Genomic DNA, 16351 nt, shown 5'->3' on the forward strand with positions numbered 1-16351 from the left:
CTCCCTTGAATATGGGCCGACAACAAAAACATATCAATCCTTGAGTATGTTTTATGCCTACTCGAATAATATGAATATTCCTTCTCTTTTGGGTGCTGTCTCCTCCATATAACCATAAGTTTCATTTCCTGCATTGATTTAACCATAAATTTGGCTATTATATTATTTTTGCTAGTCTTTTGTCCAGTTTTATCCAACAATGGATCCAAATTAAGGTTAAAATCCCCTCCTATCAATATATTTCCTTGTGTGTCTGCAATCTTCAAAAAAATATATCCTGCGTAAACTTTTGATCCTCCTCGTTAGGTGCATATATATTGAGCAAATTCCAAGATTCTGAGTATATCTGACACTTTATCATTACATACCTCCCTGCTGGATCTATTATTTCCTCCTGTTTTAATTGGTACATTTTTGTTAACTAATATGGCTACATCTCTAACTTTTGAATGATATGATGCTGCCGCTACATATTCTACCTAGTCTCTCTTTAATTTGTTATGTTCCACTTCAGTTAGGTACGTTTTCTGCACAAATGCTATATCTATTTTTTCTTGCTTCAGTAAATTTAGTAGCCTCTTCCTTTTAATTAGGTTATGTATTCCATTAATGTTTATAGTCATATAGTTCAACGTGGCCATCTTATATCTTATTTACACCATCTCGCCACCTCCATCCCCCTTTTTATCTTTTAGTTTTCCCTTTTTAAAACTCAATGCATGACAACACATTTAAAACATAAAATACTCCAACATTTCCCACACCCAATAACACCTTAACCCCAAAAATGCACTCTCCCCCCCCCCCCCTGAGTTTCCCCCTATCCCTTGTCGGGCAACCACAACTCCCCTTTCCATTTGGTTTGCGATCTTGCTCGCAAGCGTCAACTGATTTTGCAGTAACGGTTATTCTCTACCCCCAGAACACTTTTTTTTATACATATAACAAAGCTCTCTTTCCCCCACCCCCTCCTTCCCTTCTCTTTTCTATCTTTATTTCTTTACATAAACATTATTTTTACATCTTTATATATACTTTATCGCTAGTCTTCTTTCTTGTTACATCTCTTCTTCTGTCCTTTAAATGCTCTGCGAATTCTTGCGCTTCCTCCGGATCCGATAACAGTGTTTTGCTCCCCAGGTATAAATATTTTAAGTATGGCTGGATGTCTTAACATAAATTTATAACCTTTTTTTCCCATAAAATCATTTTCACTCTTCTTTAAGAGTTCAAAACTTATGTCTGGGTAAAAAAATATTTTTTGTCCCTTATATTCCAACGGCTTATTATCTTCTCTAACTTTGTTCCTTGCCCGTCCAGTATATTTTCTCTTGACATGCATCTTAAAAATTTTACTAAGATGGATCTTGGTTTTTGAGGTGTCTGCAGTTTCAGTACTAGTGCTCTGTGTGCCCTTTCTATTTCCAGTTCTTCATGTAATTTTGTTGTTTCTAAAACCTTCGGGATCTATCCTTTTATAAATTCCTTCATGTCTGCGCCTTCATCCTCCTTCAGGCCCACTATTTTTATGTTGTGTTTCACCTACTATAGTTTTCCAAAATATCAATTTTCTGAGATAACAACTCTTGTACCTCTAATTTTTTTGTCACTTTCTTCCAATTTTTCTCTTAAATCATTTACTTCCAATTCTACAGCCATTTACCACTCCTCCACATTTTCTACTCTTTTCCCTATTTCTGTCATGACCAGTTCTAAACTTTGCATTTTGTCTTCTGCTCCTTTCATTTTTCTTTTAATTGCACTAAATTCTAATGATAACCATTCTTTTAATGATCTCATTTGTACTTCAAAAAAGGCTTTATCTATATTCTGTCCATCTGTTTTACTTCTATTTCCCGGTGAAGATCTTAGTCTTCTTCTGTATCTGTGTTTGTGTCTTCTTCTCTTCTTTGTATCTGTGTTTTTCCTGATGAATTACTTCTATGTCTTTGTCTGGCCTCCTCTTGCTGTTGGTCTTCCTTTCATGGGCTGTCTGTCTGTCTGGCCTCCTGCTGTTGATCCTCTTGTTGTCGGTCACCCCGCTGTCGTTCTCCCTCATTCGGCTCTTCGCTCCTTCTTTCTCCGTTGTTTTTATCCTCCAGCTGAGTGCTCTGATGCCGGGCATCCCTCAGCTGTTTGTATTTTAACTTCCCGATCCTTGGCTGAGCCCCCTTCCTGCCGATGTTCACTTTTTCCTTTGATCACGCAGTTGTGTACTTTTGTTTGGCTCCGAGAACCATTTTTGGAGTCCACTGGTCGGGAGATCGCGACTTCGCAGGGCACTCCCCAACCTCAGAGATTGGCTGCTCTTCACCACTGCAGCTCCCTGCTCCTTCGTGCAGGTATGGCTTTCTTCTTTCTTCTCCGGTGATTTTTCTTTTTTTTTTCCCCGTTGTTCTTACTTTTTCTTGTGTGCCATCTTCTTGATCTTCTCTGTAACTTTATCTTCTATTTCTTGAGTTTTGTAATTGTTGAGCCTTGTCTTTTCCAAACTTTTTTTCTGGAGAGGGCTGGTTCAACCCGACCGGCCACTACTCCATCATGTGACTTCCTTCTAGATAACCAATTTTTGAGGACTTAGATGCATATGGGTATTGAGAGGATAGACGATTGTTTTGAAGCTGGAAGATTTATAGCATTTGAACAAATGAAGAATAAATTTAATGTGCCTAATAATATTTTTCTTTGCTATTATCAAGTTAAGATATTTTTGATTGATAAAATTGGTCCGAGTTTGATGATATCTAACTGGAGTGAATTAGAATTATTGATTCATTATAGTAATGTAAGTAAATTTATTTCTGTAATATATAATTTACATCAAAGGAAAGCCCCCAAAATAGAAGTGCGTAAATCGAGATTAAGATGGGAAGTGGATCTAAACAGACAAATAGATGAGAAAGACTGGATGGAATTAAGTAAGAAAAATGATAAAAATGATAAACATTAGGTATAGGTTAGTTCAATAGAATTTTTTGCATTTGACTCCACAAAAACTAAACAGATTGAATCGTGCATTATCAGATTTATGCTTTAGTGTGGGCATGAGATTGGATCTTTTTTGCATTCTACTTGGATGTGATAAATATTTTTGGTTGGAAGTCTGGAACTTCTTGGAATGAATTATGAAGATTAAGTTCCCAAAGAATCCAATGTTATTTTCATTGAGTGAAATTAAGGTTATAAGACCTAAACTAACTATGTATCAAATCGAACAAATTTCTTTAGCAGTTTATAGGATATGTACAGCATGGAAGTCAGATACAGATTTAAGCATGGATAGATGGGATGCAGGACTTCAGTATACCACTTGAGAAGATGACTTAATTTATGAAGTAAATATCATGTATTTTGAAAAATATGACACTCATTTACAAAATGTTGGTTTGTATGTTTAATAAACTCTCTGAAGACGTCATTTCTTGGTAACCTCCAATATTAGACTTTATGATATAAATGCCCTATTCCCTTGGTGTTCTCCAGTACTTCTTTTTCTATTTTCTCTTTTCTTTTTTCTCTCTTTGGGGGGAAGTTGGGTCTTTATATACCACATATATAACTTTTTGAAATAAAGTTTGAATTGAATGTAATTATTATTGTGGTTTAAAATTTGTAAATAAAAAATAGTATCACTGCTGAGTATTCATTAGACATATAAACAAAAATACGATATTCCATTTTCATTTACAACTAATGATAGTTCTTTTGTACATCTGTTCAGCTTTATGACTGTAATTACTAATATAAATGAGCAAAATTTTTGCTGTCTAGATATCTGAATGAGATACAAAAAAACTCTTGCAGAGTCACATGCTCTATGTCAATGCTGAAGGTGGCATTTTTCACACCAAGCACAATTATACAAGCATGGTTCACACAACTTATAAAGTTCCTCAGCTGTTACATACTCTGCAGAAAATCATACATCTACATTTTCTGTTATCAACAATTCAGTTACTATTCCAGCCAATAGATATGTTCATAACACACTCATTTTTTTTTTGAAACCTTGTAATTAAAGTTTTCATCTTCAAATTTCTCTCCATAGATACTTTCTCCTCCAGTTCCATTCTGATTGGAAAAATCTCCTCCTTGGATCATAAAATTCTTGATAACTGAAAAGGATTACAAATAATTACTCTAGTTTTCTTTAATTATTCAGTTTTTAAAAACAATTTTGTTCAAAGAAAAAAATCATCACATACATTTACAGTGGACAAGTACACAAACAGACTTACTCCTATGGAAAGGACAGCCTTTGAAGTGCAGAGGTTTACCAGTGGTTGGCCCAATTCCCTTCTCGCCAGTGCATAATGCTCGAAAATTCTCAGCTGTTTTCGGACAAACATCTGCAAACAGCTCCAAAATTATCCGTCCAACTGCAACAGTAAAGATACTGTAGATTTCAGAATAAGAACATAAGAAATAGGAGCAGAAGTAGGCCATCTGGCCTGTCGAGCCTGCTCTGCCATTCAACAAGATCATGGCTGATCTGATCATTGACTCAACTCCACCTACCTGCCTTTTCCCCCATATCCCTTAATTCCTTTCTTATGTTAAAAATCTAACTGAACCTTAAATATGTTTAATGAAGTAGCCTCAACTGCTTTCCTGGGCAGACAATTCCACAGATTCACTACTCTCTGGGAAAAAGTTTTTGCTCATCTCCATCTTAAATCTCCTCCCCTGAATCTTGAGGCTGTGTCCCCTAGTTCTGGTCTCACCTATCAGTGAAAACCATTTTCCTGCCTCTATCTCATCCATCCCTTTCATGATTTTATATGTTTCGCTAAGATCTCCCCTCATTCTTCTGAATTAGAGTGAGTATAATCCCAGGCGATTTAGTCTCCCCTCATAGGTTAACCCCCTTATCTCCAGGATCAACCTGGTGGACCTCCTCTGGACTGCTTCTAAGGGCAGTATATCCTTCCACAAGTATGGAGACTATGGTGCCTTACCCTAACCCAAAACGAAAGAGCTGCAAATAAAATGTCCTACTTGAGATGTGGTCAGTACAAAAACTAGTTTAATCAGTATTACAAGTAACGTTTATGTCACTTCCGGTTCGGCCATCCCAAAACCAGAAGTGATGTCACAACACTCACGACGCATTCCCCAATCTACTGACTTTGACTCCGAGCCGAAGGGGGTCTGGCGCCATCTTAGTGCAGACCCCCGAGACACATAGTCGGCCGGGATCATGGGGGCAATTCCATCATGAAGTCCTGCCCCTTGATTGCTGCTACAGTACCCCCGCCCCCAGAATCATCACCCTGACACAATAATCTGAGTCTCCCATTGTATGGGAGGCCGACCAGGGCAACATGGAGAAGGGAAAGGCTCTGGTTTGGCTGTGTCTATATGGGCGATTTTGAGTCGGTCCTTGGTATAAAGTTGGTCTTTGCTCTCAATGTCGAAAAGCAGGGTGGATCTGTTGGTTTTTCAGCACTTTGTATGGACCGATGTAGGGATGCTGTGTTCCCCTTATAGACTCGGCGGACGAACACAAAGTCCGCGAGTCTAAGCCTGCTGGTACATGTGACGGTGCTGAGCCACATCTTGTGGGTGGGATTGGTGCTAACGTCCCTTGCTGCTGCTCATCCAATGCTGTGGAGTTGGTACTGACGGGCGATGCTGGAACTAAGTAAGCTGACAAAGCTTTCAAGTTATCCTTTGGAGCCATCCGTATCCCCAGCATCACCCAGGATAGCACGTCCAGCCACTGCGGTCCAGTGAGTCGTGCACGCATGGCCTGTTTCAGGTGTCTGTGAAAACGTTCCACTAGTCCATTGGATTGTGGGTGGTAGGCCGTGGTGAAATGGAGTAGAATACTGCAGAGGTGTGACAAGGTGTCCCACAGTGCCCAACTGTGTGCCTCTGTTGGAGGTAATATGCACAAGTACCTCAAACTGTGCTACCCTGGTAGATAGGAAAGTTCTGGCACACGTTTCGGTTGTTATATCGACCATGGGTGTGGCTTCCAGCCAGGGGTGAATTGGTCAACATGATGAGGATATATCTGTGGCTGCGTGATACGATACCAATGCATGTGTGTTGGAACCTCTAGGTGGCTGGGGGAAAATTCTGGTGTGTTTGTGGACCTTGATTGAGTGACAAGACAGGCAGGTCTTTGCCCACTGGGTGACTTGTTATTTTTAATCCATGCCAGACAAATTTGAATGCCATAAGTTTGATTGTTGTCCGTATTGACAGGTGTGACAGCCCGTGTACCTGGTCAAAAAGTCTTTTGGCCACACTGTTGGTACTACAGGTTGGACTTTTCCTGTGGACGAGTTACAGAGCAGTGTGGTTCTCTCTGGGCCAGTTTTGATTTCTTGTAGCTGGAGTCCTGTTATTGCGGTCTGGAATCTTGCACTTCCATGTCCTCCTGCTGGGCCGTGACCAATGCTTTCAAGTCTAGGCCGCCAATAATGGAGCTGATCTTGGGTCTGGAGAGGGCATCTGCAACAACATAACGACATTGTTTTTCTCTGAGACGTCAAATGTTAGAGATTAATTCTAAAATGAAAGACATGTCGCTATTGCCTCGCTGTCTATGGGTCTGAATTTTAGATGGAGTGAAAGTGAGGGGTTTATGGTCAGTAAATGCAATGAACTGCTATCCCTCTAGGAAATGGCGTAAGTGCTTCACAGCCAGATAAAGCGCAACAGTTCCCGATTGAAGGTGCTGTATTTACGATCTGGGGGCCATAGATGGCAGCTGAAAAAGGCGAGTGGCTGCCAGTGGCCATTGACTCACTATTCTAGGACTGCTCCCACTGCTGTGTTGGAGGTGTCCGATGTCAGTGCCAATGGGGTGTCCATGCATGGGTGTGCTAACATGATTGCTTTGGCTAGCACCTCCTTAACTTCCCGGAATGCTGTCTCTGCCTCGGGCGTCCAAGTCAACAGCTTTTGTTTGCCCATCATGAGGTGGAAAAGTGGGTGTCATACCTTGGTAGCTGCGGGCACACAAAACAATGGTAGAAGTTCACCATGCCCAAAAACTCTTGCAATCCTTTGATGCTACTTTGCTACTTTAGTTGGCAATGGGACTACTCCAGTGGATGTGACTCTGTGCCTGAGGAAGTCAATAGTATCCTTACTGAATTAACACTTGGTCGAGTTGACAGTAAGACTGAATCTCAGAGCTTCCTGACTGAGGTGCTGGACGTGCTCTTCCTCCGTAGTGCTGGCCACTAGGATATCGTCCAGGTACATGAAAACAAAGGGAAGGTCTCTGGAAACTGCGTCCATTGGGTGTTGGAAAGTTTGAGCCACATTTTTCAAACCAGATGGCATCCTTAGGAATTAATTAAGTCTGAATGAGGTTATAATGGCCACTTTTGATACATCATCTGGGTGTACGGGGATTTGGTGGTAGCCCTTCACGAGGTCTACTTTGGAAAAGGGCCGTTTCGCATGTAGGTTTGCAACGAAATCCTGAATGTGCAGCATTGGGTAATGATCTGGTACTGTCTCACTGTTCAGCCTCCGGTGGTTGCCGCATGGACGCCAATCCCCACTAGCTTTAGGGACCATATGTAGGGGCAACGACCAGGGGCTGTCAGAACATCTGACGATGCCCAGCTCCTCCATGGTTTTAAATTCACCTTTGGCCTGTTGTAGATGGTTGGTAAGACGGCATCTCACCTTGGCGTGAATGGGCGGTCCCTCAGTCTTCACAAAATGTTGGACCCTTTGTGAAGGGGTGTTCGAATGAAATTCCGGTGTGAGGATTTCGGGGAATTCAGTTAGCATCCTCGCAAATTTGTCTGTAGCTTGGGTTTGTATGCACAGGGCTGGTCACGTATAAGCCGAGAGTGGGCATGTCTGGAAAGTGAAGGCATGGACCAGCTGGCGGCCACACACATCAACTAGGTTATTGGCCCTTAGGAAGTCTGCCCTAGGACTGGTTGGCACACGGCTGCAATAGCGAAATCCCACCGGTAAGCCAAGTCCCCCAGTATGAAACAGACTGACCTAGTGCCTAGCTGGATATAGACGTTCCGTTTGCTGCGAGGAGGTTTATCTGCCTTGCCCGTGTTTCCCGTTTGAAGGCAGGATGCTGCATTCAGCTCCTGTGTTGACCAAAAATCTTCATCTGGAGATTTGGTTGACGGCGCAGAAGAGGCCTGTGTGTTCGCCAACTGTTACAGCCATTACTGGCTGCGCCATTTCCTTGATGGTTGGCTGAGTAGGTACATGGATGGACGTAACAATGAACGTGGTGGTCCCAACTTCTGTGGTAGAAACACCAACCGTCTCGTTGATGGTCTTTGGGTCCCTCTATTTGTCTGGGTTTTTGGGCAGTTGCGAGATGGACCAGGTGGTTGCTCTGTTGGTTGTGGCTATCTGTTGGACTGACAGGACAGAGGGCTTGGAAACCCTGTATAGTCTGTCTGCCTCAGCTGCTACCGCATGAGGTTCAGAAAAATCCGTGTCACAAAGGAACAAGGTGACTTAAAAAGGTGACTTTGAACATCAGACATTTGGGAATGTCCGTCAGCTAGCACTAGCATCTGTCATCAGCTCGGAGAGAGGGACCAGTTTCCGAGTTCATCTAGGTGGAGGAAGCGCATTCCTCTTTCCAGCTCGGTCATTGAAAAAGTTCAGAGGAGATGAGCCTTGAACGTCTCATACTGACCTTCTGCTGGAGGGTCGCACAGAACAGCTCGATTTTAGTGGCCGACACTTTGTAGTTTCAGTGATAATATTGTGGAGGTGGAATTGTGCCTCCACTTGGATGAACCACGCAGGTGGTCTGAGGGGCCAGAAAACTGACAATTTAATGACAACGGCACTCATTGCTGATTAATCTGTCATTGTGTAGGGTTCAGAGATATCTGAACCGTCAGGGTCACCAATGTGGCACCTTAAGCGATAGAGCTGCAAATAAAACATCTGACTCAAGTTGTGGTCAGCAAAAAAACTAGTTCAATCAGTTTTACAGACGACATTTATGTCACTTCCGGTTTGGCCAACCCAATACTAGAAGTGACGTCACAACACTCACGACGCATTCCCCAATCTGCTAACTTTGACCCCGAGCCAAAGGGTGTCTGGCGCCATCTTAGTGCAGACCCCAGGATGCATGGTCAGCCGGAATCACGGAGGTGATTTAATCATGAAATCCTGCCCTTCGGCTGCTGCTTCAGAGACCAGAATTGCACAGTACTCCAGGTGTGGCCTCACCAGTACCTAGAAGTTGCAGCATGACCTCCCTCCTGTTGAATTCAATTCCTCTAGCGATGAAGGTCAACATTACATTTGCCTTCTTAATAACCTGTTGTACCTGCAACCCAACATTTTGGGATTCATGCATAAGCACTCCCAAGTCCTTCTGCACAACAACATGCTGCAGTTTTTGACCATTTAAATAATAATCTGCTCTTCTATTTTTGCTACCAAAGTGGATGACCTCACATTTACTAATGGTGTACTCCATCTGCCAGGCCTTTGCCCTTTCACCCATCTTAACTATAGCCTTCTGCAGCCTCTCCACATCCTCGGTACAATTTGTTTTTCCATTCAATTTAGTCTCATCTGCAAACTTGGTCTCTCTTTCAAATCATCAATGTAAACACCTGCAGGCCCAGCACCGACCCCTGTGGCACCTCACTTACCATTATCTGTCAATCAGAAAAACACTCATTTATCTCGACTTTCTGCCTTCTATCAGTTAACCAATCCTCAATCCATGCCAATATACTTCCCCTGACTCCACTCATCTGTACTTATTGTTAAGTCTCTTGTGCGGCAGCTTATAAAACACCTTCTGGAAATCTCTAGTGATCTAGTGCCTAGAAATCTCAATCTGGAATCAACCTGCTGATTAAACAATTTATTCAATGAAATGAAAAGGAAATTAAATACTTCATGATTCTTTGGTCAGTTCCCAACTCTTTCCCTTGAACCTGCAAATTCTTCCTTTAGAAATAGTTTGCCTGCAGTCTTCGAAAAAAAAATACAGAATGGAAGCAGACAAAAACTGCAAATGCTGGAATCTTAAGCAAAAAAAAAAATTGAGAAGCTGAAGGAACTCAGCAAGCCAGGATTATTTTTGAGACACACTATTTCTTAAGGTGGATGCATGGAAAATTGCTTTCCCTGACAGTCTAGAACCAGCAATTTTGATCTCAGAATTAGGAGTAGACCATTTAATACCAATGTGAGGAACAATTCCCTCACTCAGAAAGTAATGAATCTTTGGATATCTCACCCCATAGGTTGTGTGGTTCAATCATCAGTTCATTCAAAACAGAAATTTATATGTTTGTAGATATTAAGGGAATCTAGAGTTACAATGAGAGCACAGGAAAACCTGTTGTGACCTTTATCAAGCAGAGCAGGTTTTTAAGGATCAGATGACTAACTTTTGCGCCTAATTTTCACACAGGAAGTTTCCAAATGATGCATTAGCATGACATTTGATTGGAATCTTTCTCCACAACAAAATGGTGTCATGGGATTTTTTTTTTAAATCCATCCAAAACATCTCTTTGCTTCTGGAGTGTCAGTAAAGACTTATTCAAACTCTGTGGATTTGAGCAAGCTTGCCACCAGTGGTGATGCAGTGTGGATGAATTTAGATCTGAAATGATGCATGTTCTTTTCAAACCTCAAAAATATGTCTTCCTTTCAAAAGTACAAGATAGGAATCAAACCAAAAACAAATAAATTGTTCAGTTTCTTCCAGAAATGTGACAGCTTCTAAATGGTTCCTTCTAGTATTCTGAGCCAACAACAGTAAGAACGTAGGAAGTACAGGATCAATCAATGGGGCTTGAGCCTATTCCACCACAAGATCACAGCTCCAATGCTAGCTCAAGCACTCCCCCCATTTTTCATGCAAGCACCTCAAATACATCTGCTTAGCCCATCATTTTCTGATACAGGGTACAATCCCATCTGACTGAATTATTGTGACACACTGTTTTAAGCAGGAGTTAAGAACATTAAGATTCTGAATACAACAAACAATTCAATTTAAAATAGTTTAACATTAACATTAAAACTGTTTTGCTAGTGTGAAAAGCAACACACTTTCAATTATCTAAAATATTTAACTATTTCTGGGAATTAGGAGCAGGAACAATTAACTACATTTTCCTGCCCAGAGGCTGTTGTATCTCAAGTCATAAATATTTCATATTAGAAATAGTAAATGTCTAATTGTCAGCTATTTGTGTTTAATTATCTGAAAAGAATAAACCTTAAAAAAAAATCTAAAAAGCATACAAGTTGACATCATCTGAAAATTTCTCATTAACGAAGTGAAATGTAGATTTATGCTCAAACCCTAAAAGTTGAACTCGAGATTTAAGCAAAAATGTCAGTAAAATATTATGTGGTCTTATTCCCTGAAATCATACATATTCTAAATTTGAACATTTCTCAATCCAGTGTAAACTTTCATTGATTCTCCAAATTTGTTGAAATTAAGATCAATTTTACTTTTATTTCATCCATCACACCAAAATTCTCAGTCGCGATAAAGAGTCCTGACCTGAAACATTGACTGGTCATTTCTATCCATGGATGCTGCAGCTTCACTCAATATTCTAGCATCTGCAGCTTGTGTTTCAATATTAAAATTCTCGTTGGGAAATGGATATTACACTTGAGCACAGTATCCCAGCTCCATCCAACAGAAAAACAGAAGTGTTTTTCGATAACATTTGGCAGACTGCAGATAGCAAAACCCTAATCTTATGATCAACGATTAATTCACAGGGACAGTTTATCAAACTAGAATTCTACAGTGGATATTTTGACCTTGATCTGTGCAGTGTTCTCCTTTATCCTGTCATACATTCAGTAGAACTTGTTAACCACTCTGGGCTTTCTTTTGATCCCACTCTCAGAAGCAACAGGTTTTCCTCTCCTCATCCATACCAACCAACTACACTTCCTCTCACCCACACACATTCCACTCTTTTGCAATCTGGTCACAGCACTTCCAGGATAAAGAAAGAGATTGGAAACAATGGGAATGGAAAGTACTGACTGACCTGCTGAGTGTTCCCAGCATTTTATTTTTTTTCCACATTTACAACTTTAAAAAATTCCTTTTGTCAAAAAGATCCTATTCTACCTTTTTCAATGATACGAGAATCAAATACAAATTCTCTCCCACCTTCTTCTCTATTCCAAACTAAAGGATCATAGAGATGTGCAACACAGAAGCAGGTCCTTCGGCACACCATTTCATACCACTTAAAGAAACCACATTTATCTCCACATGGTCCACAGTCCCTTCGCAATTCAAGACCTTGAATTCTTCTTAAATACCATGAAAGTGCATGCCCCCTCCAAACACAGGAAAAAGATTCTATTTACTCCACCTATGCCCCTCTTAATCTGATACATCTCTCTCAGGTTTCCCCTCACCCTAACCTCCTCTGCTTCAGAACTAAGACAGCCTATCCAGTCTCTCCTTTTTATCTTAATGCTGCAATCCAGGCAATAATCTGGAATATCTTTGTAACCAATCCTACTCAATCACACATTTCCTGTAGTATGTAGACTAGAATTAAAATTATTTTTCTTAATAATAGTATTGCCAACATTTTGTAAAACTAATACCTCAGCTCATATTCAATGCCACAGCCAATGAAGGCAAGTTCCCCACAACTCACCTTAATCACCTTATCCACCTGTGCACCACATTCAGGGATCTTTGGGCTGGTACCTCAGGTCACCCCAATTCACTCCTTCATGTCCACCAATATCCATCCCTCTTCCCAAAGCAGCTTTCGACAGAACAGCCCAAGATGCAATACTTGTCCTTAACTTCCTTTTTTCTGCCAAAAATCTATTTTGACATTTTTCAAACCAATATACAATATTCATGGTTTATGCTATGGTCTCTTTAGGCAAACCTGGACAAATGTGGTTAAATCTAACACTGGGCATTCCTAACCAACTTAATTGGATCGGGTGATTGCTGAACATCTCCAGACAGTGCTCTTTATTGGTAAAGAGTCCCAACAAAAAGTCCATTCCTCTCCATGGATGTTACTCGACCTGCTCAATCCATCCAGATTGCTTAAGCTTTCAACATCTGCAGATGTGTCAAAACCCAAAATGTTGGAGAAGTTCAGCTGGTCAAACAGTGTCCTTGATGTAACAAACGTCAGTTAAGTCAAGGACACCGTTTGACCTGCTGAGCTTCTCCTGCATTTTGTATTTTTTACTTCAACCACAGTGCCTACAGATTTTTGTGATTTACTTCTGCAGTTCTGTCAATTATTATCCTATTTTTTCCATTCTGAACTTGATAAACAGTTCCAAGTAAATTAAACACACTCACAAAACTGTATTTCATCTTCCAACTTGGCCTAATGGCTCTCGTTTACATTTCCTCCAAAATTATCAGTGTTCCTTCATTCATTTTACACTGGCATTCTCTCTATCGTGGCTTTTTTGCCGTTTAACTCCAGCATGGGAGTTAGCGGTCCCTCCTATTTCTTTCTGCTTTTTATCGAGTTCTGACGACTTGAAACTTTAACCCATGGTCTCTCCCCTGACTTGCCGTCAATTTAAAGCATCAACTTCTTAAAGACCTGACGTTCCCAGAACCGTTTGCTCTTCAGAGTTGCGAGGCGCAGCATGAGAGAAACGGCGGAGAGGCCCCCGTTGCGACCCGACCGCCGCCATCCAGGTCACGGCGACCCAATCCCTACCTGAAACGCCCGCCACGGCTACGTCCAGAAAGACCCGCGGGTTCGTCGCATTAGCGGGCTTGGTTTGGGGAGAAGGGTGAGCCATTCCGCACCGCGACAGCCCAACGCACACTGACCGGAGCAAGCGCACAACCCACTTCCGCTCGCGATCAACCGAACATCCGCTCTCGATCAACCGAACATCCGCTCGCGATCAACCGAACATCCGCTCTCGGTCAACCGAACATCCGCTCTCGCGCTGCATACGGCTTCAAAGCGGGACCGCGAACTGCGTGAGGTCCGAGAAGTACTTAAATTAAGCAGGGTGGTGCAGTATTTCAGAGTGTTTTCGATTAAATGTAGTTGATGTTCCTGGGTGTCATGAGGGTATAAATGAAAGTGAATATTCAGTTTCCTTACCACCTTCTGCAGAGATGGACATCATCATTCAGTGACTTCAATAAGATCTGCCATCTTTTCCCATGAAGATTAAGTTTATTCCTTCATTCAAAAGTACAAAATGATGCGGGACTCCCTAGATCAAGAAATGCGTAGGTCTTCAGTATGAAGCTCCCCTTTTTAGCTTTAGCCTGCGCAGGAACTATTGAGAGGGCTGTTAGTGGCCCCAAAAAGACCGTTTGTCTGATTTGGAGCTGAAGTATCCTTTCTGACTGTCTCATTAGTCTTGGATTCAGATTGTTTGACTTCCTTCTCATCTTTACTTAATTGAGTATGCAGTAACTTGGGCTGCTTTCAACTGCATACATCACAACTGTGATGTTACAAGTTTTGCTCATGAGTCCTTTACATAAGCAGCCAAAACATATTCCATTCTTCTTTAAAAAGGTTAATTTCTCATCATGTGACTTTCTTCAATTGCCAACATCTTTCTAAAGCATACTTATCTTTGCACGAACAGTCTGATCTTCCTTTTCCTTTGATTCATCTGACACAGCAGTAACAAAGGTACTTCACTTTGGTTTCTGTTGAGACAATGACTTAGAGGTCTTTATGAACTATTGAAGTATCCTTTGTATTTCCAAACACAGGCATGGTGTTAACATGCACGTGCCATTCCAAAAATTCTGCAACATCCTCAAAAGTGGTGTCCCTTCTGGGAAACATCTTAAGCTCTGAAACTTTGGTTCTCCAAAAATCCTTCAATTTATAAGGCAAATTTGTTTATAATAATCAACAAATTAGCAAGCAAATTCAGCTCTTGCAAATGTACACTACTTCTCATTGCAATGCAACATCTTCTCAGAAAGAGTGTATATACTTGTAAAGACTTTGTGTCCTCTGATTTTATTGCTGACCAAGAAAGAATCTTGTCTATGTGGGCCATTGCGATTTTATGCTCATTGCCATAATGATTTTGCAATAATTCTTTTGCCCTTTTAAAATTTTGTTCTGGATTCATATATTGGCCACTTTTGACTAACTCCTTCAGTTGTCCTCCAATATACTGTTCCAAGTAATAAAAACAATCTTTGTGATTTCATGAAAATTTGATAAAGGGTCCCAACCCAAAATGTTGACTGACCATTTCTTTCCATTTTGCAACTCTTCTATGGCTATAATGCTGTGGGGCGGCAACTCGCAATTACTGAAGTGATTGGAGGAGAGGGTGTCTCCTTGTGGCCGATGTAACCAACTGTAACTCTCTGCTCCAGTTTCTCAGAGCGTATGCCTTGTCTGTGCCAAGTGAACAGCTGGATGTAGCTGAAGGATGTAGTAGTGCTAAAAGGAGGCTGAACAGCTCCTGCAGGTTCCTCAAGGAGAAAGTGAAAGATGCAAAGCAGTGCAATGCCTTCAGCAACTCTGCAGGTGTTGTACACCCACAGCCCATCTAGTCACAATCAGACAGGACATCCCGGTCTCATATAGACTTCCTCTGTGTCGATGGTTGGCACAGTTGGAATCAGCAACTGTGTTCCTCTCTGACCACTGCCTACTTTGCACCTCCTATCACCCAGATGTGGACAAGAGTGCAGGCAGGGGAAGGTGGAAGTTGAACATTATGTTGCTGACCCCATTGAAGAACTAAAGAGGGAGAAAGCAGGTTAAAGAACTGTGAAACCCTTCTTTGACTACCCGTTCAACTGATGCAAAGCAATCTAAGAGAAGTTCTTTATCCTCAAGAGTGTTCAGGAAGTTTAGAGATTTTTAGAGGAAATTATGCCAGACCCAGTCAAACCTGCAGCAACCTCTCCCTCTGAAGTCGAGGGAGATGGATGTCAGAAAGGAGTTCCGAGAGGTGAAGACAAAACAAGGCTTAATCTATGCCTTGGAATCCTCTAAATTCATCTTCTATTCCCAAATCTGCAAGTGGAGGAGGAATGCGATGTGCTTGTGCTTATTCTTCCAAAAGGTTCACAGAGGGAGCTCTGTGATCCACAACTTTAAGGAAGAGGATGGCTCAGTAACATTCTCACAGACATACAAAGGATCAATAGATCCTTTTCTGCTCATCTGTATGACAGTGAAGTCACAAAGAGCACAGCCTCCCAGAACTTTCTGTCCTCTATCACAGAGGTCTTAGATGACAGCAAGCAGGAGATTCTGGATCAGTCACTGACCCTGGGGGGACTAACTGAGTCCATTGCTCTCGACTCGAATAAAATCAAGAAGCGCTGGCTTACCGACTGAGTAGTACATAGCTCAGTGGAACTGGAAGGGCCCAG

General features: G+C 41.5%; 1 protein-coding gene across 1 annotated transcript in view; it reads right to left on the reverse strand.

The window, feature by feature from the left end:
* ppid (peptidylprolyl isomerase D) overlaps positions 1-13842 on the reverse strand; it is a 35749-nt gene extending 21907 nt beyond the window's left edge. The window contains exons 1-3 of the mRNA XM_069926239.1: positions 13689-13842; positions 4239-4379; positions 4009-4115 (exon numbers count right to left, since the gene is read on the reverse strand). Coding sequence (XP_069782340.1) covers positions 4009-4115; positions 4239-4379; positions 13689-13773 — 333 coding nt within the window. The 5' untranslated portion in view covers positions 13774-13842. The remainder of the gene's footprint in view (positions 1-4008; positions 4116-4238; positions 4380-13688) is intronic.
* Between the last annotated feature and the right edge of the window lie 2509 nt (positions 13843-16351).

Source organism: Narcine bancroftii, chromosome 3 (genome assembly GCF_036971445.1).
Source record: "Narcine bancroftii isolate sNarBan1 chromosome 3, sNarBan1.hap1, whole genome shotgun sequence".
NCBI lineage: Eukaryota > Metazoa > Chordata > Chondrichthyes > Torpediniformes > Narcinidae > Narcine > Narcine bancroftii.